Source organism: Microtus oregoni, unplaced genomic scaffold (assembly GCF_018167655.1).
Source record: "Microtus oregoni isolate MIOR12 unplaced genomic scaffold, Mior012 000008F_ref0000371, whole genome shotgun sequence".
Classification (NCBI taxonomy): domain Eukaryota; kingdom Metazoa; phylum Chordata; class Mammalia; order Rodentia; family Cricetidae; genus Microtus; species Microtus oregoni.
In genome coordinates this window covers 15544603-15568995 of record NW_024543067.1, presented here as the reverse complement: position 1 = coordinate 15568995, position 24393 = coordinate 15544603, and the positions used below count along the sequence as shown (strand labels likewise).

Genomic DNA, 24393 nt, shown 5'->3' with positions numbered 1-24393 from the left:
CAAGAGATGTAAGTTTTCGCTGAGATGATAAGACAGGAGCTCCTGTGGCCACCATTCCACACCCCGAACTGGTTTTATTTCTATGTCCGCATCTATGCTAACATACAATATGCCGTGAAGTCCCATTATTTGGCAATATTTCGATCTCTCTTTTAAACAGTTTTCATCACCAGGACAGTTAGGAGTAGGTAGAGGTGAGAAGGGGGAAGGAAACAAACCAGATGAAGACCTGAACAGTCATTTTCAGTCTGTAAATAATGAGATTTGAAATACTTAAAATTTCAGCTTTATTTCTGAGGAGAGATGATTGAAAGATGGGGCTTGGGTAACAGAATACCGGATTTCTTCATGGTGGGCTCCAGAACTGGGCGTGCTCTCCCACTCTGGGTAACAGAATAGCTTTAGTTCTCCAGGGTGGGAGCCTCCTCCATGAGTGATCAGCTCGGCTGAGTGTGCACTCTTCTGATTCACCCCGTGTGTGAGGAGGTCAGGCAGCTTTCTAGGCTTGCGCTCTTCTGAGTCCGTCTGTCTAATCCACATTTGTGCTGCTTTCAGGCACATGTCCAAGAAGACAGTGAAGGGCTAAGACTCAGATACACCGGCATAACCCTTTACCAATAACTCACAGCCTCTATCCTGGGGAGGGCAGGAGGTTAAGCATTTTTAGGCAACTTCTCACCTGTTTATTGGAAGTAGCAGAAAGAGAGAGGCCCCTGTGACCCAGCATTAGCCAAGACTCCACAGCTGAGGCTTGGTCCACACTGGACACCAGCGTTTACAAACAGTAACTCTAGAGGATGCCAGAGACAATGATTATTCCCTGCACCTAGGTTTTTGTCCGATAAAGTGATTTCTGCGTCTAGCTTGTGTTAAGTGCCTCATGAACAACCTTGATTTAATTATCATATTCTACCCCCCCCCCATTTTAAAGCAGGAAAGTGACTCGGGTTTAGAACCCTCCATGGCATGTATGTATGTGTATGTATGTATGTATGCATATATATGTGTGTGTGTGTGTATATTGTTGTATGCTCTTAGCCATGATAAGAGTTGAGTCCCAGACTTTTGCCACCATCCTTTAACTGCTGACTTTCTCCTCTGGAAGACCTGTCCCTCACCCACATTTTAGGTGAGGAAGCCAGAGCGCTGAGAGAGTAGGTGGCAATGTACCACCACAAGGTTGGAGAGAGGAGGGTGAGCAGAAGTGGGTAGACTGAGGTTTGGAAGCGTTGGTTGGTCAGCTGTGAAATGGCAGAGACTTCAACACTCTTAGATGCTGATGGAGCCTAGAACAGCTAGCAAGTGAGACAGAGAAAGGACTCATTTCTTGGGCTGAAGACAAGGGTCTGTGGGTGCATGCATGGACTCTTGGGGAATCAGAGTGTCTCCTGCTCTTTCTCAGAACAAGGTGAAGGTTAAGAAGTTTGTAAGTTTAATGAAAAAGAAAACAATTTATCTTTGGATCGTTCTCATTTATCCTGTTGTATCCAGTTTCTCTGTCAGTTTCTGCAGTATCCTTAAAGCTTCTGCCTTTGACAATCTGGGTTCCCAGGGAATTGAGTGCACCTGGGTATTCCAGGGTCATTACCCAGTGTGCACCAGCAGGCCCTGCCCTTATTCCTGAAGAGTGGAGCATCCTTCTAGGAGAAGGGTCTTGGTTTGCAGAGGGCCCCAAACCACTTGATAAATAAGCGATAAGACAAGACTCAGCCTTGGTTTAAGACATGGTATCACCCTGCAGGAGTCTGTGATTTGGACTACATAATTACAGGCATGAATATGGCAAGAGAATAGCTCTAGTTCTTCAGGGTGGGAGCAAGAGAGGGAAGAACCATCAAAGAGACAGGTTTGCTGCGGTAGAGGAGAGACGAGGCTGGGCAGAAGACAGAAGTCTCTGGAAGAAGAACTAGTCAGGGAGAGAGTTAGCAAACCGAGCAGTATCCAGTATGGGGAGGTTTTATCAGCCACGTGGCTTTGAATGAAAGCATGGGAGTATTTTTAGCCAAGAAGCATAAGGAAAGTCATTTTATGGAGAAATTGACCTAGAAGGGAGCCTGTGGTATTCACATTTAGCAGAAGCATGGAATCTATAGGGTAGTTGTGACTTCCTGTCATGGGTTTTCCTGTCAAGCATGAATGTGGCTCATGACATCCCAAAGCAATGACAACCATGAGAGCCAAGCTTGCTGGCTACTAGACGGGGTCTAGTAACGTGAAGGAAATTTTAAGTAACCAGGAGAATTAGGAAGTGGGCATGAACTGTGGGTGAAGTTCACCCACTGACTTGGTCGGAATGGTGTCTACATTCAGTTTGCCGTGTAGTGCAGGATAGCCCACAGGATGGCAGTGTTTTCCTAGGTGTTACCGGCTCTCTGTTCACTGATTGAAAGTGAACTAGAATATTCTTGCTCCTTCAATTACATGGATAGCAAAACGTGCCTTCTCATAACCGCCTTGACAGAAAACCAAATTAAATGGAAAACATTTCTCTCTCTCTTTCAGTTAAGAAAAAGAAGCCTAAACTTCTGAACAAATTCGACAAAGCAATCAAGGCCGAGCTGGATGCTGCAGAAAAGCTCCGGAAAAGGGTAGGTTGCTGTTTTTGTTTTGCACAACAATGTGCAGTAGTTTTATCATTAAAATCTTGGAGATTGTCAATTTTTGGAAAGTGTAATAATAATGATGACACCAATACTAAACGGGAAAGGAATAATCTGTGACCTTCCCGGACACCTTGGCACATGTGAACCAAGTCACGTGGGCATCACTGCACTCCAGGGCCACAGTGGATGAGGATGGCCGTCAGGACCTCTGACCTAGTGTCAGCTTTCCTCCATCGGCTTCTGTTTGCATGGATTCTGTAGCTGCTCGGCCACTGCAGGCTTTAGTTTCCTCATTTATAGAATAAAAATGATATGTATGAGTCCCAAATCCCTCTTGGTTTTTGTAAAACTCATAAGAAAAAAGATGTTGCCACTGCCCAATACCATGTTACCATCACAGTCAATTCTATAGGCCTTAGTGCAAACACAAGAGCCTCGAGTCCGGCACCTGTGGCCATGAAATGACACAGGCCTGGTGTTCTCCTCACACACAAAGCTCGTGGCAGCTTTGCTCTGTTATCAAGTAATGGGAATGTTCTGCTTCATCACTAGATGGTTTAACTTTTGAAAACGATGAATCGACATAAGATTGAAGTCTTTATCTCCATTAGTGTAGTCATAGCTATGTAACACATTACAATAATAAGATAATCCACAATATACTTATTATAGTGTGGTCAGGATGTTTAATTAATTATCTTCTTGTGTTTTTTTTTTATCTTAGAAATGTCTTTTTGACTGCATTTAAATTCAGAGTCTGTAGTGGTCATTAGTTTTTCTGCTACGTGCTTTTCTATCAAGTAGCCATTAGCTGCAAAGAAGTGGGCTAAAGGCACGCAAGCAAGGAAGCCACTCAGCAGAACCATGCAAGTTAGGAATGGGAATGGGATAAGCTTGCACTTCTCACCTGTTTATTGGAAGTAGCAGAAAGAGAGAGGCCTCTGTGCCCAGCATTAGCCAAGACTCCACAGCTGAGGTTTGGTCCACACTGGACACCAGCGTAACAGTAACTCTAGAGGATGCCAGAGACAGTGACCATTCACTGCACCTAGGTTTTTGTCCGATAAGTGATTTCTGCGTCTATCTTGTTTCACTTCATAAAGCAAATCTGTCCTATGAGCTTTGCTGTTGTTGTCATTTGCTTGTTTTTGTTTTGTGCATCTGTGTGGGGTTGCATTTCTCGATCCGAATGAAGCAGGGACCCTCTTCCCTCATCTCATTGTGTTTCCTTCCGAGTCTCTGCCCTGCATCATGCCTGTCATCTTGAGGAGGCTAGAGGAAAGGTGGCTTTTGGGCTAAAGCATAAATGAAGGCCCTTAAAGAAGGAGTCTTCTGTGGTTGTGATGAACAGTGAACACAGGCTGACTTACCAAGGAGCTCATAAGTCAGTAGGATCTCCAGTGCTGGCAGGGTGTTCTCCAGCCCCGCTCGTTTGGAGAAATTATGGTGTTTTCCTTAAGGAGCACTGTGAGTCTGTAACGGGGAGAATTAAAGAGGAAGGAACAGCAGCCTCGCCATTCATGTCTGCTCTCGAGACGTGTTGTGACAAAGCCATCAACATAATTAAGTCTTGTTTATGATTGTTTTTAGAGCTAGTATTTCCAAAAGATATGACTCAGTATACAAGAATAGTTGAAGACTGAGCCAAGGTGCCCCAGACAGCTGGTACAGCCTCGTCCATCCCTCACGTCCAAGTTCTACACTGTGGGGAAGCATGGGCTCACTTTCTGTTAGAGCCAAAATTGTATGGAATCAGATCACATTTGAATAACCTAAGATTTCTTTATTCGCTAATGGGTGTCTCTTCACATGTGTGGGTGTACACATGCCCTGATATCTGTGTAGAGATCTGAGGACAGCTTGCTGGCATCTGTTCTCTCCTGCTATGTGGGTTCCCAGCATCAAATTTGGATTGTCAGGCTTGGTGGAAAGTGCCTTAGCCTACTGAATCATCTCGTTGTCCCGGAATCATTGAATTTTTAAAAATAACATGTTTATTTAAAAGTTTCCTTTATCCACCCCACAGGGTTTAGTATAACCTAATGAAATGTATTCATTTTTAATGGAATTATTTATTAGAATAGTATATTTTAGTGGAATCATTATTGTAATAGTATTATAAATGAAAGTCTTTAAGGAGGTAATGTGTCTACTCTTCCTTTTTTGGTGGTGGTGGTTTGTTTGGCATTTTTTGGTGGGAGGTGGAGGTAATGAGAACGATAACAAGCAGGATGAACACAGGGAAGGTCACACCACAGCCTATAATTCTTGCTGCTCATGAAGTCACCTCTACTTCCTTGCAGGCAAAATTGAGAGAAACAGAAGCAGACTAGAATAGTCTAGTCTAGCAGAATAGAATAGGATAGGAGAGAATAGAATAGAATAGAATAGAATAGAATAGAATAGAATAGTTCAGCATAATAGCTGTCTGTATGGAGCCCACAGAGAAGCGCTCTGCTGCAGAGCTGAGTGGATAGTGAAGGGTCTATCCACGTGAGCTCAAGATTTCCCACATCACTCCAGGGGATTCTGCAGTCCATCTGCACCAACTGTCAGGATGGCCTTCAGCACTGCCCACTGGCTTCACACCAAAACAGTGTGGGCCTTGTACACATCTCTCCAGAGCTGTCTCTATATATGTAAGCTACATTGAAGAACAGATCATTTTAGGAAGTTAATTATTAATACTACATGCTTTTCAAATCAGAATAAGTGTGGAATAGCAGGATTATAGCTAGGAGAGATCTTGAGGGAGAGAAGCTGAGTAAAAACAGGCACATTAATATTACAGTCAACTCGTGTGAGCACCTACGATGATCCCCTATGAAAGCCACACAGCCTGTTGCTTGAGGCTGTCCAAAGGCTACGTTACCAAAGAGGAATGATGTGTTGTGAAATTTGTTATGAATCTTGGTGCTCCTGTGTTTTTGGTCTGTTAGTGGTACACTTAACACCATGGCCGTGAAAGTGGTTTTGGCAATTAAAGGATACAAAATAAGCAGAAATGGTCCACCAAAAGATAACCAAATGCTAATCCCTGGAATCTGTACAGGCTTCCTCACTTGGAGACAGGTCCTTCATAATGTGGTGGCATTAAGGATCTGGAGGTAGAGAGTCTACCGGATTCTCCATTTGGTCCCTTTGTTTCATTAAATGAGGGGACCATGATACAGAGGAGATAGAAGGTGGCATGCACAGAGAAGATGTGCACCTACCAGAGTGGCTGTAGGAGTGATGGGGCCACCAGCCAAGGAACACAGGAAGAAAGGGGTGGACTTCCCTCTAGAGCCTTTGGAGAGTGTGTGCTCTTGGCATTTCAGCCAAGAAAACGTGATTTTGATATCTGCCTGCCCATAACTGTGAAAGAACAAATTTCTCTTGTTTTAAGCTACCAGGTTTAACCAGGTGGTATGGTCCCACATCCATAGGAAGTGAAGGCCTACATTGGTAAACTGGAAAATGACCCCCCTCCCGCAAGGATAACCATTTCTTGAGACCCATGAATGTTGCCTTGGAAACATTTTTAAGATGGATCTTTGTAGGTATGATTTTCATGGACTGTCTGAAAGTCCCTGAATGTGTCGCTTTTAGAAAGGCAAGCAGAGATTTGGTTCAGCAGAAGGCAAGACAAACAGATGTAAAAGGAGACTGTCTGAAGAGGAAAGGGAGTGGAGCCATGTAGCCCCAGACCAAGAGATGCTGACAGCTTCAGGAGCTAGAGTGGTGTGGACAGATTCTGTCCTGGAGCCTCTCCAACACCTTGATTCCAACACCATGAAACCAATTCAGCCTTCAGCTCTCCAGCCATGAAATTTGTAGTCATTCATTGGCTCCCTCTTAGGACGCTGATTGTATTTATTTCTGAAGTATAGAGAGGGAGACAGGAGCTCATATGTGCCATGGAGGCAGGCATGTGTTCGGATGAGCCAAATCAACCCCGACTTCCACCAGAGACCAGTACCGTGGTCACTTGGACTGATGGTCTTCTTGTTTGTTCTCCGTCCTTTTCAGACTTTGAAGCTGTGGTGACCTCATTGCCCCCGACAGGCCTGAGGCATCCCGCATGTAACTTAAATGTATTCATGAAGAAAACCTGTGGGGACTCTGTCAATTTAGAAAAATGTGGTTATCTTCAACAAAAGTCTTGTTTCATCGTTACCAACACACCGCATTTTAAAAATTAAGATATATTCCTTTCAGTTTTAATGTCACAGCTTTGTCTTTTGTAAAGTAGCTGGTTCTGTTTAGCATTCAGAAAGAATTCCAAAAATTTCTGATTGAATTGTTTACTTACTATTAAATAACAAAACTAAGTATCATTATTCCCTGGGGTTTTATTCACACAGGGTAAAGTCGAGGAAGCAATGAATGCATTTGAAGAACTGGTTCGGAAGTACCCCCAGAGCCCACGAGCAAGATATGGCAAAGCACAGGTAGCCTGGCCTTTCTCAGAACGCTTTCCTGAAGCTCACATGTTTTGTGTAATCAGAGTTTTCTCTCTTCCACATTTGCTTTCTAATTTCTAGGTCATTTCCCAGATAGATAGATAGATAGATAGATAGATAGATAGATAGATAGATAGACAGACAAACACACAGACACACACACAAAGAAAACATGCCATCTTAATTGAAGCAATTTTCAATACTGCATCTGTCTAATCTAGTACTTCCAAATGACCTGTGTCAGGTTTTGCCAAGAAAATAGAGGGAGGGCACCTCTGCCATTAGTTTTCTGTCACCCCGATCTCCCTTCCGTTTGAATTTTCTATGATTTTCATTTCCGGTCTTTGGAGCATCTAGGCTCTGTCGTGTGATTCCTGACAATGGCGTCTGCCTTGGAGAGACCTTTTAAAATGTGGCATGGATGGTGCTTTGTTTCTTTCCCTTGATTCACTTCTCAGCAGCCACCTCCTCCTCATTTCATCTCCTCTTCTGGGCTTTATCGTCTTCCAACTCCTGTCGCAAGGCTTGGCCATATTCACCTACCTCGTCACGAGCCCAGCTGTGCTACAAATGTTTATTTTGCATTTGTTTGATAGTCAGCTGTGGCCACAAAAGAGGACAAAAAAACTGGCTAGACATAAAAGAGTTCATTGTGTTCCTGACCTTAAGATAGGAAACTGGTGCCCTGTGCACTGCCACCATGGAAGACGGCAGGAATGGCAGACAGATTCGGGTTGACGGTGTGGCATGATCTTTGGGATTAAAGGCGTGTGCCACCACTGCCCACTAGGCAGTGGGATTCTACGAGCATACTTATGTAGTCTCGGTTGCGGCTGATTTGAGTGAAGGTGACAGAGCAGACGACACTTTTCTTGGGGGGAAACTGAGATGAGTCAGGGTCATGGAAGGAGCTGCTAGGTAGAGGAAATAGAGAGACACAGGCCATGATTGGTGGCAACTGTATTGGTGTCAGAAATCTGAACAGAAAGAGGGGCCTACTGGGGGCAGGGGGCAGACAGGGAGGCCAGCAGCCCCTCCGTGCCTCGGGAAGCCTTTGGAGGCTATTACTCATGTAGGTGACCACCTGGTGGCTTTCTGTAAAGATTGCTTGGTTGCCAGTTGAGCGAGGGCACAATCAGATGCACAGAAAGTAGGTGGCTGTCTCAGTGTGGCATGCGTGAGATGCTGGTGGCATGGGCGGTGACCTGGCCATGGAGGGCAAGAAGGGCAAAGAGAGATTCGAAAGGACTTTAGAGAAAAGGAATTGACCACTGACTCCTAGCTTGTGGTGAGTACCTGAGGAAGGGAATGCGAGTTCCTCGCCAGGCCAAGCAGCTGTAGAGCTGAAGTTTGCAATTGCAGTGGTAATTAGAGACCCATGGGGCGCATCAAGGAGACCATGAGATTATGGAATTTGGAAATCAAGAGTAAAGCCAGAGCTGGTGAAAATTACGTCAAGGAGTAAACTTCGTGGAGGAGAAGGAGTGCTGCGGTCGAGCTTCGGTGGGATACAGGTCCCAGAGAGGAGATATGGAGCCAGTGGGGGAAGAAAAGTACAGATGCACAGCTGAGGGTTTAGCAGCACTCTCCCTCAACCAGAGAGACTGTTTATATACTACGTTGATTACATAGGTCATTTGGCAAGTATCAGGGCCCTGGATCCCCTGGATCCCTTTTTACTTCCTCATTAATTGCCCGGGGTGAAGAAAACAAACTACAGAACAGACAGCCTTATCCAAAACAGCTTTAGACAGCGGCTGTCAAATCAGGAAGTTACAAATTCGTCAGGGTCTGCAAAATATAGGACCTTCTGTTTTTTTTACCATCTGTGGCTAGGCCGCCTGCTCATGTGGTTATAGTATGTTAGACAGTCTGAAATTATTTTTACCTTAACCAAATAGAATCATCTGATGTTTTCTAAAATGCAAGCTTTACAAAACAAGTCATAATAAGCAATTGACTGGCTGGTTACAGCATTTTCATGTCCCTTAGTTTTATAGTAGGGACCTATTCTTTTTATATGCTCCCAGAAAGGAAGACCCTGGTACAGGGCTTCTTTATGGATATGCTTGTGACATCCTGTACCCAGAATTGAGCAAGGCATTTCTCAAAATCTCCCCCATTGATGCCACAATCCTTGGGGTACAAGGAAGACCCTTCCTTCTGTGGCTCTCATTTCAGGTTGTGACCCCCCTGTCTTCAAAGTTTCCCTCAGGAACATAAATATATTTACCCAGGGGCAGCCTAAGCAGAAAGTCCCCATTATTACACAAGAGCTCCTAAGTGCTCCAGCCACAGATTCTCTTGATGAAGGTTCACTGGAACGTCGACAATCCGTGTCTTCTGCTTCATGACTCACGCTGTCCCTTGTGCCCTTCCCTTCACCAAAGGAAATGATCTCGGACTGGAAAGCAATAGGTGGAGAGCTTCAGATGTTAGTGTACCAAGAAGTAGCAACCAGTATCCCCTTGTGTGTGACCCTGTGACGCATCAACAGGAGGACAGCATGTCTTGCTCCGAACTGAAGGCGGAGGCCACTTGAGAGCCAGCTGCTCAGAGTCTTTCTAGCCCGTACAAAAGTAATTAATTCAATTTCATTAAATTTACCTAAATCAAATATGCAAAACAATTAATATAAATAAGTTTCCCATATTCTTGGTACGCACCAGATATATCGCATAGCAACTGTGTGGTTTTGGTAAACTAATTGGGCCATAATCTTCTAACACTGAGAAACTATGTTGCTATTGAAAGAGGATGTTTATCACCAAAAGATCCAGAATGTCCACATAAGTGATGTGTTTTGCCACTAATACCAGGTCCTTGATTATGGAAAGTCCATTAACTGGAAGGAAAACGGTTGTTCAAATGTTAATTATGGCAGATTGTTCTGTGCTTTGCAAGTGTTCTCTGTATGTGTTGTAATCATGGTGACTGGAGCCTCCGGATGTAGAGCTCTCTCCGTGTGCAGTTTTCCTTCACAGGAGGACTTGGAGATGGGGGCCTCAGGCAGTAGTTTTTAATCTCTAAGATATTACGCTACAGATGTTATCAGTGTTAACACTAATGTGGCATAAAACAAAAGTTAAGCATGGCAAATTAAATTTTAATCGAGTCATTTAAAGGAAACTTGAAATTTTTAGGAGTTTTAAAAAATAAAAGTCGACAAATTTTGTAAGAAGGACTAAATTGTGACTTCCAATTCTCAGATAGCAAATTTGGCAATTTCTTTGCAATATCACAACAGCTCTTAAAGTGCCAAAACTAAGTCAAATATAAACTGTAGTGTCTATATTTTTAAGTATCACTGATTACATGCTATTCTTGGATCTCTGCAAAAAAAAATCACTTTTGAGCAAGTTCCCGAAACAGTGAATGCAAAAATCTTAAATTATTGACTGAATTCACTTCATTATTGGCTCTGAGGTACAAAGTGGCAGGTTTCCTAGGAGGTTTGAGTGAGTTAGTCAGCCCAAGAATGTGACAGGAATGTCCGTGACTGAAGCTCATTCTTAACCTGGCTTGGGTGACCCATAGACATCAACTGTTAAAAGACTGATCTACACATACCAACTGATGTTGGTTCTCACAAATGACTTGCTCTCTGAGGAAGGAGATGCGAGGATTTTCTTACCAAGTCCTCGGATTTTACATACTAACCAGCACACAACTTTTGTTAAATAGTAATTATATCTACCCATTCTAATTTTTAAAACACACTACTTTTAGCATCAAACTGCTGTAATTTTTCTTGAATGCTGATCTTCAAATGAAAGTCTGTAAACTCTGATGAGCTATTGAGGTCCACCTTACACCTGCACCCCCCTGCCCAATTTTTCCTGCCTCTGTTGTTTTATTCCCCATTCTCTATCTGAAGTTACAGATCTTGGGTATCTTGTTAGGAAAATAAAGGTGTCCAGAGACTTGACCCTCTCACACAATTGCACTGATACCTTGTATCCATCCATCTGGGGGTATTAGCTGTCTTGTCCCCTTCTCACACAATTGCACTGACACCTTGTATCCATCCATCGGCAGGTTTTAGCTGTCTTGTCCCCTTCTCCCTTCCCCGACCAGAAGACTTCCATCTGGTTTGTGTCCTCTCTTGTCCCCAGGTTTTCCTTTTCTGCTAGGTCGTTTGCATCTACTGAGAAACATAATGTATCATCTCATCCTGAAGACTTCTCTCTGGGCTCTCAGCCCCCTCTACCTGTAGATACATTTTCCAGTTCCTGTTACAACTAGCTGTCTTGAAGGAGTTCCCCTCCTCCTCCATCCTTCCCATGTTCTCTTCACACGGCTCTATTCTGACACATGTCTTCAAGAAATTCCCTGAAGCCATGATGCCAGGGCCAGTGAACGGAAGAGCAGTCCATCAAGTTCTCTTCGCTATCCTCTTCTTGTCCTTCTTGATGGCCATTTGGAGCACACTTCTTCTCTTCCTCCTAAAGCCTTTGTCTTCCGCTTGGCCTCTGGAACATTGCTGTGTTGTTGTGTTCTTCCTACATAACTCTTTCTTCATCCCCTTTGCTTGTCTTCCTATGTCTCCCAAACCTCTAATGATCTTGAAACAATGGATCATCTCAGGATTCAGTTCTTGGAACTCCTCTGAGTCTACACTCATGACTTCTAGCTTGCCAACTTTAAACGCCATGCCCATCCTTGACCCTTCCCATGTATGTGTCCTGAACACCAGCCTCTCCCTCAACTCCACACCCGGGATTGGACCTGCTACGTGTTTATCTCCATCTGGCATTTGGTTTACTGTATCCAGAATTGAGCTCCTGACTCCTTGTTCCCCAAGACCTAACTGTGTCCTATCTTCCACTCTCAGGGGTGATAGTCCAGTCAAGTAGTCACTGACACCAACCCTAAATTCTCTCCTCTCTCTCTCTCTTTCTCTCTGTCTCTCTCTCCTACTACATTCAATGCATCTGTAGATATCTTGGCCCTGACCTTCAGACTGAATCCATGCTCCCATCTCTTCCTGCTCATTACCACTGCATCAGCCCAGGCAACTGCTGTCCCTGGCTTCTTACCTGGCCTCCCCACTTCTGCTCTTCTCTCAGCCTGATCTCAGTACTGTGGCTAGCACAAGCCCTCGGATCCCTTCAAGGCACTAGATCATATGGAACACCCACATCTCTCTCCACACATAATAGTCAGAATCCTCAACAGCTTTCCGGCTCTGAATCACCTGACGCCACCGTCACCTCCCTCCACCCCTCCACCTGTACAGTCTTCCCTTTGTTCCCCGCTGTGTTGGAAAGCCACAGTCTTTGCTGTTCTCTGCTTTAAAAATCTTTGCTCATAGCCTCGCAGTCTTTCCCCTTTTAGACTCCCCAATTGTCCTGATCAAACCAGTAGTTTTCCCATTCCACATTCATCGCTTGTCAGCCCACTGTGTCTATGAATAGCACCTTGGTTTGTATTTCTCATTTTGTCCTTTCCTAAATGGAGGCAAAATGAGAAAAGAGCTTTCTCTAGTTTGTTCAACTCATGTGATACATATGTAGAACAATTGTCTGATCCCTGAAAAGCTGTTGCATGGATGAAATAAATGAGTCACTGAGCACAGAATAGGAAGACCAGACTGTGAACTAGAGTCCTGTGTGTATAACGTTCTCATATATTGTGAAGTCCATCCCCACCAGCCCTAGGAAGTATCTGGATCTTACAGTTTTCCTCATCTGTACCTTAGTAGCAACCTTTTCTTCCTCTTCCTGAAATAGCAGTTACCTTGCCTTCTTTTGTTTGTATCATTTGCTAGGGAAAAGGCCAGTTTTCTCTCTGAAAGGCCTGTCTAAAGGTTAACTGTCATGAATCTCTGGGGGGAAGTGACAAGCCTAGAGGTCATGGGTCACTGATCTGTATGGGGCGTCCTCTAGTGTGAAGATGACTTGGCAGAGAAGAGGAGGAGCAATGAGGTCCTGCGCAGGGCCATCGAGACCTACCAGGAGGCGGCCAGCCTGCCCGATGCCCCCACAGACCTGGTGAAGCTGAGCTTGAAGCGACGGTCAGAAAGACAGCAGTTTCTAGGTGAGAAGCAAAGAGCTAAGTTGGAGAGAGATGGCACATGGCCACGTTTCGGTGGCAAGAACGTGGTACCTACTCACAGCCAAAGTGTCTACAAAGAAGTCTTGCTCTACAGCTAGCTTCTGCTAACTTGTCTGTCTTAAATAGACCTTTTCTACATTTAAGCAGTCCTAACCTCAGTAATTTTATACACGTACATGTGGGGGGGGGGGGCTCTGTCTGTGCACACACGGTCATGTGTGCTTGTAGAGAAGCAAATGTTTGTGAACATCCGGGCCAGAGGGAAACCTAGATACCATCCCTCCTTATTTTTTAAGGCTCTTCACAAGCCTGGACTCAATGGCTCTATAGTTCCGAGGACCTACCTGTCCCTGCCTTCCAAGTTTGGGGATTATAAGCCTGTACCACCATGTGTGGCCTTTTTACTTGGATTCTGGGTATTACACTCAGGTCTTTGTTCTTGCAAGTCTGGCTAGCCTGCCAGTCTTTGAGCTTTTCTCAAGCAAGCATGCAAGGCTGACAGCTCCTGAGGAAGGATACCTAAGTTTGTCCTCTGGCCTTTAGGTGCACACACACGCATGCCTATAAACATACACAGAAACACTGTGGATTTTTACATTCATTTTAATTTTTTAAAGAATTTGTTAAAATATTATTTAACTTAGAATTATGGACTTCTTTGGTTCCCTGTTTTCTTTCTTTCTTTCTTTCTTTCTTTCTTTCTTTATTTATTTATTTATCGGGGTCTTTCAAGACAGGGTTTCTCTGTAGCTTTGGAGCCTGTCCTGGAACTAGCTCTTGTAGACCAGGCTGGCCTTAAACTCACAGAGATCTGCCTGCCTCTGCCTCACAAGTGCTGGGACTAAAGGCGTGTGCCAACACAGCCTGGCTCCCTCTTAACTTTTATGCCAAGACATTCTCTTGCATCCTAGCCCTAGAGCAAGGTCACGTGTGAAGACGTATGACCTCTCACAGACATTCTTGAGTGTTTAGTGTGGTCTCTTCTGTTGAAGTGTGAATGAAGCAGGGTCACACTAGGAGGCTCGGAGGCAATGAGACGGGGACCCTAGGACTGCATGGAGGTGAAGTTGCCTCACAGTACAACAGGGGACCAGGACACAGAAGAAGGAGCAGGCAGCGGGTTTCTGTAGGAGGTACTCTGGTCTGTACTATTGTCATCGTTAACAGAGAAATTCCAAGGCAGAAGGAAAGCTGGAGCCTAGGTGGGCAGGTAGGGAGGCCGGAAGTGTACAGAAAAGAAACCAACTTGTAAGAGAAGGAATGGCTGCTTGGGCAAGCCACCCTGGGGTTCTGATGGGAATAGCACTAACCAGCAGTAGGGCACAGACCACGGACTGAATGGGCCAGGCTTTCTGCTAACACTGCAACCCTGACTGAACCTGCTGCCGCCTCCTGGCTGACATCCCTTTTGCAGGCAGCTAATCCCTCTGAGGTGGTTTTCATAAGTGCTCATCTTATTTAGCACTGTCTTTGTGTTTTCAGTTCCTGTCTCCAGTTGGGACAGAGGCAATGAGGGTGGACCCAGACTGTTTCCCTCTGAAAGCCACAAAGAAAACAGCGCCTGGGATTTCCTGAGCCATGTAGTGCACCATAGCCTGTTGTCCACCAGAGGCTCCCCTAGTACAGAAGAAGTCTCCTCTGGTCTTTAACTAGATCAGTAAGGAGAGACAAGCGACACGTGTTTGTTAGAGAAGGCTTCTGCAGTGAAGCCCCGTTCCATGTCCCTCGGTGCCCATTTATGTCAGCAGAAAAGTACCGACTGCACGGCTCTAAGTCTGACTCTTCGTTATCGACCCTCTCTCAAAAATTTTAAAGCTAATAACCCAAAATGATTTCAGCAGAACGTTTTTCTAAGGAATTAGAAAACTGACATTTTCTGAAGAAGGAATTTAAGATAAAAATGTAAATGTGGATTGACTCGGAAAATAAGGCTGTCTTTACAGTTTAGGGTTGATGCTGTGTTTACTATCTACGCAAGCCATTATGTATAACATTATAACCCTGCTACTTAGGACTCAAGAATCCATTCATAGATGAAGTCAGATGTAAGGTGTTTTCAGGCCCCGTTAAACCCGCTCGCATGGTTTGTATTCTCAGCACAAAGGAGCACATAATATTTTGTTCCTATTCATTATTTTTCCAATATCAGGTCACATGAGAGGCTCCCTGCTTACCCTCCAGAGGCTAGTTCAGCTATTCCCTAGTGATACGGCATTGAAAAACGACCTTGGCGTAGGATACCTCTTGATGGGAGACAATGACAGTGCCAAGAAGGTTTATGAAGAGGTAAGCACTGGTCCGCTGTGGACCGCACCGATTATCTTGTCTAGTGAGTTCAAGTGCTGATGGGAAATTCCCTGCCATGTGCACCGTGTCTTGTTCTCTTTATCTTGAATGAAATCGCATGTAAGTCCTAGATAGTCTGGACTTGGTTTTCCCATTTCTCTTCCTTTCCTGGACCCAGGATGTCACATCTAATATAGACTGACCTCAAACTCATGGCAATCCTCCAGTCTCAGCCTTCCAACTGCCCACCATGCCCAATTTTTCCTGTTTTGTTTTTCTTTATTAACCTGTCTCCATTGTGCAGAGTGGCAGGTCCCATAAAGATGATACAGGTATACATATACATTGACCATATTTATCCTTGTATCTTGATTGGAACAATTTTAATTTTAGTTCACGGTTACAGTAACATTTTTTAAGCTTCATTTTTATCATTCTATAGACAGTTTTCTAAGGGCTTTCTTTGTGGTAGTAACAGAATGAAGTTAATAATGAGGTTGATATGTGTAAAATTTATAATCTATTTAAGTTTTGCAGTATAAGCCTCTCAGGCAAAAGTAGATTATACTGTTTTCAAAAGGGCATTGATGTTCTGGCCAGGGCGGCTTTCAGAGAATTTCTACATTATAGTGGGCATTTTAATAGATAACCTCTAAGTCACAAGCAACTATATAACACAGAAAACTGGTTCCTTCAGGCAATGAGGGAATTTATTTGGCACAAAGCAAACAGGATGTCGAATGAAGTCTGAAGCGGGAGAAAGCTAAGCTCTGTAAAACAAAGATGGATATGAGCGCTTGTTATTCCTTAACTTGGGCCTCTGGATCAATGGTCTCCACGCCACTCCCTTTACAGGAAATGCTACTACAGTGAGCTAGCTGTGTAGCTTGAGGGACTCTTGTGTATTGAGAATGATGTCAACATCAGCAGTCTCACCCCCAGGCCGTAGACCGGGTCCACTCTCAATGTGATGCTCGCCACTATTGCTCTCAGTGCTTAACTGAAAAATCATTGAATTTTGAAGCTATTGTCTTTCGACCCATGTTATCAACTTCATTGTTTTTGAAGGAGCAGAACTTTGGCCTTGGCTTTCTATGACGTCATTGATGCCTACACAGGTGGACTGAGACATTGCAAATGTGTGCCTTCCAGAAAAGACCCACATCAGGCCATAAGACAATTCCATGTGACCATGGTGTCTGCTAGCATACCCGGTGTCCCCTGCCCTGCAGAATTTGGTTAAAAGAAACGTCATGTGTGTCAGTGATTCAGAACCGTGTAAATGTAAAAACGAACACACCATCACAGACACAGAAATGGAAATGCAGTGATCCTTCCTCCTTGTATGTCCCCTCCTTCCCACACCCCCTTCTTCTTTCTTCTTGTAAAATTCTCCCGTTTCCCATCCCCCTCTTTTCTTTCCTTCCAGTATCCTTAGCAATTTGCTGCCGTCTGGGTGTCACGCACACAGGAGGTCAGGGCAAGCTTCGAGTGCACCCCGACTGGCCTCTAACTGTACATGTCTCCTCTCTCCCCCTCCAAATCTCTTCCCTGAATGCACTCAGCTCTTCCACCTGACGGCAAGTCTCAGAAATGTGAAGCATTTTTCCTCACCTTGAAAAATAAAATTATGTTGTTTATGCACCTGAGACCACAGTCTCACCTGGCTGAGCAGACTAGGATGCACGAAGCTCCAGATATTGCTGCATCACACAGCTGATTGGTTTTCTTTTAAAAGAGCATTCATACATTGAAAGTAATGCTCGGTTTGCCTTTTCCCTTCCTCTTGCGTCTAAATGAATGAGTTGTGGCTAATGGATACTCTTTCCCTAGCCAAAGTGTGGCCTGGTATATTTATCTTTTCTCCCAGGTTCCTTTCAGAAACTGTTACCAGGGTTGCTCTTTTTGTGCACATTGATTTTTGAGTACATTTAGGAAAACCATTGTGAGATCCTATTTTTAGTTTTTCCTGGTTTTGTTTTCGGCATAGAGACTAGCTTTACAGAGATTTGGTAGGAACCGCTTGCAGCTGCAGCTTTTGGAGACTCCTACCCCATCTCCTTTCCAAGGGAGTGGCCCTGCCACCAGCTGGGGACCCCAACCCAGCATCATTGCCAGTTCTTTACTGCCCCACACACCCTGTGCTGATCTATGCCTCTGCCACGCACCACGCCCCCGTGTCTGCGCTCAGTGCTCTGATACCCAGTTACTGAGCTTCCGGCAAGGGTGCTGGAGGTTAAAATATACAAACACACACAGACAGAGAGACAGCGACACAGGTCATCCTTGAATTCCCCAAGAATGCCCCCTTTATTGTGTTCAGGGTCAGATTATATAGAGATAGCCACGCCCCAGCCAAACCCACCAGAAACCACTCTCCTGCCATCAGGAACTCCTGAAGGTCTCGTGCTCAGAACAGCTGTAGGCACTCAGATCAGGGGATTACAAGAAATTCAGGATCTGGGGTCTCACTGCCTCCAACATGGCTCAGCCAGCCTGCATTTACTAAACATACACACACCAACCAGTTCAGGACCCAATATCGAAGCAATGCAGAATGTGTCTTCATGGGGTTTCCAGTCTGGGGCCAAGCCACCACTTGTCACATTGTCTTCACTGGCCCAGTGCATTCACCAGACACCGGACATCTCTTGCTTGAGCTGGCTCCGATTCTTCTGCAGGGTTGCTGTCCTTTGACCTTCATCTACCCCAATCACCACCTGACCATAGCACCCAACTCCAACTCTGCTGGGCTTCTTCTCATAGAAATGTTCTTGAAATACCATTTACTGTGTACCCTTTCAGGGCAACGAGTTCAACCAAATGTTTGGAGTGGTTTATAGATTTAAGTATTGTCTATCTATACAGTGCATACTTTATAAAAAGTACATGCCCTCCAAATGAAATTTAAAGCTCAAATGAAATATTTAGAGTGCTTTCCAAATTTTATTGAACTGAGAAAAATCCTTTCCCCCTGACTAAAGTGTTAATATTTCAGTATCACCACCTCAAAGTGCTACTCATGATTTGGGAATACCCATGAATCTAATGCCCCCAGGATGTTTGCATTCTAAGTATCCATCCCGCAGTGCATGCTTAAATGTGATGATAGCATGTATGCTGTCCCACAGTGGGACATTGTAAAGGGCAATGAGGATCACTGGAACAGAAGCACAGTGGTCCTTGTAGCAGTCAGTTTGGTGATGGAGATCAACACTGAGTAACGAATGGTCAGGAAGCATAATATGATGTGGGTATGCTGATTCACATCCCAGGCAAGATAGAGTCGTGCAACTCCCACTGATACACAATTTAAAGCATGGATCCTAGTGTTTTCCATTTAGTATTTTGGGGTCATAATTCACTTGGAAAATAAAGTCTTGGATAAAGGAAAATAGGCGGTGCTTTAAAAGTTTGAAATGTTCCTTGCAATGAGTTTTTACTGTGGGTAAAAATATAGATACATAGATAGAAAGATAATATTCAGACATATAATAAGTGGATACAAAGACTCTCAGTCTTCTTACTATTTTAGTCTATTTTATTCTCCGTCTGATTTCTTGTAAACCCACCTGTGTCTTTGTCTGTGATTTTGTTACCCCGGTAGAGTCACTGTACATCCATCTACAAAGTGCAGAGGTGTGGTGTCTAAATGTAAAGAAACAGATGGGGACAGTGCTGTCAGCCACTCTGGCACCTACGCCCTGCCCACCCTCCTGATTCTGTGTGTACCAGGTAGGATGCCTGACTGCCCATCTGCAAATGAGCGGAGAGCTGTGGGCCTGCTGCCCAGGAACTGTACTTCAGAGCAGAAATGTTGGTCACTTCTTCTCCATAGCACAAATTCTAATTGATCTCAATAATAAAAACCCAGAGTTAGATATACGGGTAGATGCTAAAAGATCAGAGAGGCAAAAGAGCCAGTCACTAGGGAGACTTCGTACCCCTACTGAATCCTCAAAGTGAATGGAGCCCCAGATCCTGTCTCCACCTACTTTATATTCCTGTCTTCACTTCCCTAGTGTTGGGATTAAAGGCCTGAGATCCCCAGTGCTGGGATCAAAGGTGTGAGCCACCACCACCCGGCACTGTTTCTTTTTTAGACTGATTCTATTCCGTGTAGCCCAGAGTGGCCTTGAACTTCTGATCTTCCTGCTTCCTCCTCCCACAAGCTGAAATTAAAGGTGTGTGCCACCACTGGCTGGCCTCTATGGTTAACTAGTGGCTTAGCTCTGCCCTCTGATCTCTAGGCAAGCTTTATTTGTCAGAACACACACAAAATACCATACATTTCTCCCTGGAGGATTAGTTTTCTTGTGTCCCTAAACAGAGTATTCTGTGATCCAACGTGACCCCTGTCCTTTTCTCCAATTTCTTTGCCTATGGTGTTGTTTGTATTTCATACCATTTCCTTTTCCTGTTTGTGTGTGTGCACATGTGTGTGTGGAGGCCGGAAGAGGGCATCACATCCCTCATAGCCGGGGTCGCGCTCCCAGGAATTTATCTTCATTCATATTTTTAGGCCTGTTATTGTGAAATAATCTCCCACTGCCGAAAGGTTGCACAGGTAGGACATGGGTCCCCAAACATTCTGGACACAGACCCAGCTCAGAATCAAGGAACTGGACTCTGGTACCTCACTAGGCTAACACACAGGTTCCCAGCACTTAAGGCCCTCTTCAGTGTTGTTCCTGCAAGGCTCAGTGTACTCTCGTCTGCTGCTATGCTAGGTCTGTCACAGTTCCTCGGGTATTTTCCACTCCCACACCTATGAAAAATGCAGGCAGTGGTTTGGTTACAGCTGTCAGGTATTTCCTCATCATCAATATGATCACACCTTTGGTGCAGGTCAGCCTCATGAGCAGGGCTGTGCCGTCTGCAGTGATACGGGACCATACTACAGCACGTGTTTTTTCCATGGTCAAGGCAATGCCCCTGGAATGCCACCCGAGTTGCCTTTATGATCACCGTGCATCTGCAGCCATTCAATCAAGATTCTTTTCACGTCACACTCGGCCACTAACTTCAGTGACCACTGATGGATATTTTTGTGATGAATGGGTCCTAATATGATAGGCTGAGGCATGTATAGAAAGCAATGTGCAATTGCCCTCCAGGTTCTCTTTAAGCACAAAAATTCGGTGATTTTCTGTATTCGTTGAAAAACTTTGATGTCATCAGTTGGCAGACGTTTTTCTGATTGCAGAGTTAAAACCACACTTCAGCAGTTACTACCTTCTCCTTCACCACTGTATTCAGGGAGTAATTGCAAAAGCATTTTGCATTGAGAACAGTGGGTTTGATTTGTTTAATGATAGCAACGAGACAAAGTGCTACCACCGAGTGCTTGAAGCTGTAACATCATCACCCATTCCAAGTACAGTGAAACTAATTAGGATTTGTTTTGATGCTCACTTGTACAGTTTCTTCTCTGTCACAACAGCTCTTTGCTTTCCTTGACTTCAGGTTCTGAACGTGACACCCAATGACGGCTTTGCTAAAGTGCACTACGGCTTCATCCTGAAGGCACAGAACAAGATAGCGGAGAGTATTCCCTACTTAAAGGTACCTGCCGTGGTCTCCTTCCGGCTGCTCACTTCATGGACTCATTTGAGGCCCCTCCCCCCATTGGTTATGGCTTCTAATTGATTGGCATGCATGGTGGAGGCTTCCTGGCATCGGAGTGGATGCTTCATAGACAGTAGGCTCCTACACCCTGACTGAATGTCCGGAAGAGTCACCCACCACGAGATGTGCTTTGTTTGACGTCACTGTTGCCAAAATTCCCGACAGAATCTGTTTAAGTTTTCTTTAGGCTCTTAGTTTCTGGAAGTTGCTCTGGGTCATCGCGGGGATGGCATGACAGAGCTTGTGGTGGCACAAAGTGGTGACAGTAGCTTGTTCATGTTGTAGTCTCTGACCACTCATCAAAGCACAGGAGTGGCAGGTAGAAGCCAAATGACCTCCAAGACCTACCCCTGGTGACCTGCTCCTCCAGCAAGGTTGTGCAAGCCCCCAAAGCAGTGCTGCATGCTGGAGGCCAAAGCACAGGGACCCACAGGAGAGGATCCTGACTTCACCACTAATAACATGAGCAGACACTGTTGGGAAAAGACCTTAGGAAGAAATTCCTAACACCAAAGCCATTATAACGTGGTTTTCATTTTAATTAACATTCACAGTTTTCTCCAGCAACATTTACATGTGACATAGCACACACTGGTCACCCATTCCTCCATAGCATAGTTTTTACTTATTGGAGAGAAGTAGACAGAATTCATTGATAGTCTCTTAAAATATAGACAGTGTGCTAAGGGCTTTCTTCATAAGTTAAGTTCTGCTCTACAGAACTCCAGCTGCCTCATAGCAGGTAGATAGGTTTGAAGGCCAAAACTTGGCTAATGGCTCAAAACCCTAAAATATAATTGTTGCTTTTCTACCATATTAAACCGAGGCTTGGACGGTTTACCAGAATCACACTTGGTCTTGGTCAGGGCTGTCGAATAAAATCCTTGCTGTATGAGAAATATCACTTCTGTGCGTTACTCTTCCCTGCTGCACTCGACCACTGAACAGCGCAGATGTGGCTACCGCGACCGAGGAAGAGAATTCGAACCTGTTTAATTTGCTTTTGTTTGGGTAGCAGCAGTGTGGAGGCTAAGAGTAAGCTCTGCTACAGAGAAGAGCTGCAGTTTACAGGAGCTCATGAGCACTCCCCACCCCCATTACAGAAGTGGGGTGGCTGGCTTCAGTGGCTGCATCAAACGGTTCTCATTGCTGCAACTTGAGAGTTCCCATGTTGTGTGCAGTCACACAGGCGTCTAGATTCCTCTTTGCTCCACAACCCTGGGGCATAGAGCTGAGCAGGGGTGCCCTCTGGTTGGCATGTATTCTCATCTGTCCTGGCTATCATCGGACAGCATAGATCTTTCATTCTTCCCAGGGCCATGTGGGCATGCGCATTGGTCTGATTTAAGGTGCCCTCATGTCTCCTTCCACTCCGGAGGCCTGATAGTGTTCTCCTAGCTACATAGGTGGGAACACAAGAGCTGGGGCAGGTATTTAACAGACAAGGATGCTCCATGCCAGAAGTCAGTTGGTTGTGTTAGATGCTATTTTCCAACACTGTGCAAATAACATTTCTTCTGGGAGAAGATAACGACCTTTTAAATATGTGTAGGTAGTTTTATTATTATTTTTTAAGCATGGGTATGTGGAGCAGGTGCATCCACAGCACACAGCATGCTATACACGGAGGACAGAAGACACCTTGCAGGAACTGGCTTTCCCCTTGCAGCATGTGAGCCCTGAAACTCAAGCTCAGGCCATTAGACTTAGCAGCAAGTCCCCTCACCCACTGAGCCATATCACCAGCCCTAAGAGAATGGGCCTTATAAGGGGAGACCTCAAAGATACAAATTTTCAGAAAAGAAGTCCTTGCTATTAACCTATTTCAGACTTTTGTTGATTTTTTTTTTGCTTTTCTTTATTCATTCTCTTAGTATTTTCTCTCTCTCTTTTTTTAAAACAAAAATCTCCATCCCAGTGCTTGTGTGAAAAGTGGGAAGAAATAGCAAAACATTCCATAATAGAAACTGTTCAGTAAAAAAATTACATGTGTCAAACTTCCTGTTGGCTTGAATCCTGTAAATTTAATAAGAAGTTTCATTAACTACCCACAACACATTTGTCCAGGGCAGGAAGAAGTACCACGTACACTCTGGCTGCCGTCACTTGAAACTGGAGCAGTGAAGTGTCTGGGTTCAGGGATGCAGACTCTAGGTGGTGTGTGGTCAGGCTTGTAGAGCAAAACAAATGAAAATCCACCGGCAGGGAAGTCATCTGCAATAGTGAACTATGATTGTTCCCACGGCAGAAGCACACAAGCACGTGCTAATGTATGGACAGGTTCACTCTTAGTCAATGGTAGCACACAAGTGCGTGCTAATGTATGGGCCATCCACAGTTAGTCAATGGTAGCTGCATTGTGAAATTTACATTGCTAGTCTCATTTTCATACTCTGAAATGTGGACCAGCCTCACAGTCACTTTTAATAAGGAGATATAATTTTCCAGATTTTAGGTTTTCCTAAAAGATGTTGTAGTTCATACCTGAGGAAAATCTATACCAAACAAGGTATGAGACCTTAAATGTCACTTTTCATAGATGGTAATAATGACTTTTTTCCAGGAAGGAATTGAATCTGGAGATCCTGGCACGGACGATGGCCGGTTTTATTTCCACTTGGGAGATGCCATGCAGAGGGTCGGGAACAAAGAGGTACTGCTGACTGGGTTTATGATTTTATTCCAGTAGATAATGGAGTGAGGAGGGGTTATTGCTTCTAGGAACAAATTAGAGCTTTACTAACACTTTTAGCAAAAATTATTAAAGCAGAATTCTTACAAGGTCTTCGTAATTTGGAATTTACAGTTTGTTTGTTTCCCAAGGTATCAAATATGTAATCTGAAAAGTTCCTCTTTTGGTGTGTGTGAGTCAGGGTGTGTGTCTGAATGTATCTGTGTGTGTAGGAACAAGCTAAGTGCTGCCTTGGAAAAATACCTTTAAAATTAAGACAGAGGTCTCTAAAGGTGTTCTAATTTTTAAAAAATTTACAGAGATGGATTTTTATTTTGTATTTTCTGTAGCAGTTATTTTAGAACTATTTAACGCACCCCTAAGCACTGTGGTCTTCATGGTTAGCTATGTAATTGTCATATTAAATTAAGGCTGAACTTTTTCAGCTAGGATAATGACAGGTACCAAAACACACACACACACACACACACACACACACACACACACACACATTATCACTAGCCCAATTGGCACATTATCTTTGTGATTAATTTTTTCCTGAGTACAGTTGTCAGCTTGTATAAACATGGTGTTAGTTGCAAAATCATGTACCATGACTTTCTAGCCTTGTCCCACTCCACTGTGACTTACGTGCTGATGATGAGACCCACCTCTCCCATCCTATCCTGTAGGAACTTTACCT

At 44.4% G+C, this 24393-nt stretch overlaps 1 protein-coding gene across 9 annotated transcripts in view; it reads left to right on the top strand.

The window, feature by feature from the left end:
* Asph (aspartate beta-hydroxylase) overlaps positions 1-24393 on the top strand; it is a 162174-nt gene that overhangs the window by 103461 nt on the left and 34320 nt on the right. For all 9 annotated transcript variants that reach the window (XM_041657012.1, XM_041657014.1, XM_041657008.1 and 6 more), the window contains 6 exons: positions 2503-2588; positions 6950-7036; positions 12937-13087; positions 15255-15391; positions 20858-20956; positions 23583-23672. In XM_041657012.1, the coding sequence (XP_041512946.1) occupies positions 2503-2588; positions 6950-7036; positions 12937-13087; positions 15255-15391; positions 20858-20956; positions 23583-23672 (650 nt within the window). The remainder of the gene's footprint in view (positions 1-2502; positions 2589-6949; positions 7037-12936; positions 13088-15254; positions 15392-20857; positions 20957-23582; positions 23673-24393) is intronic.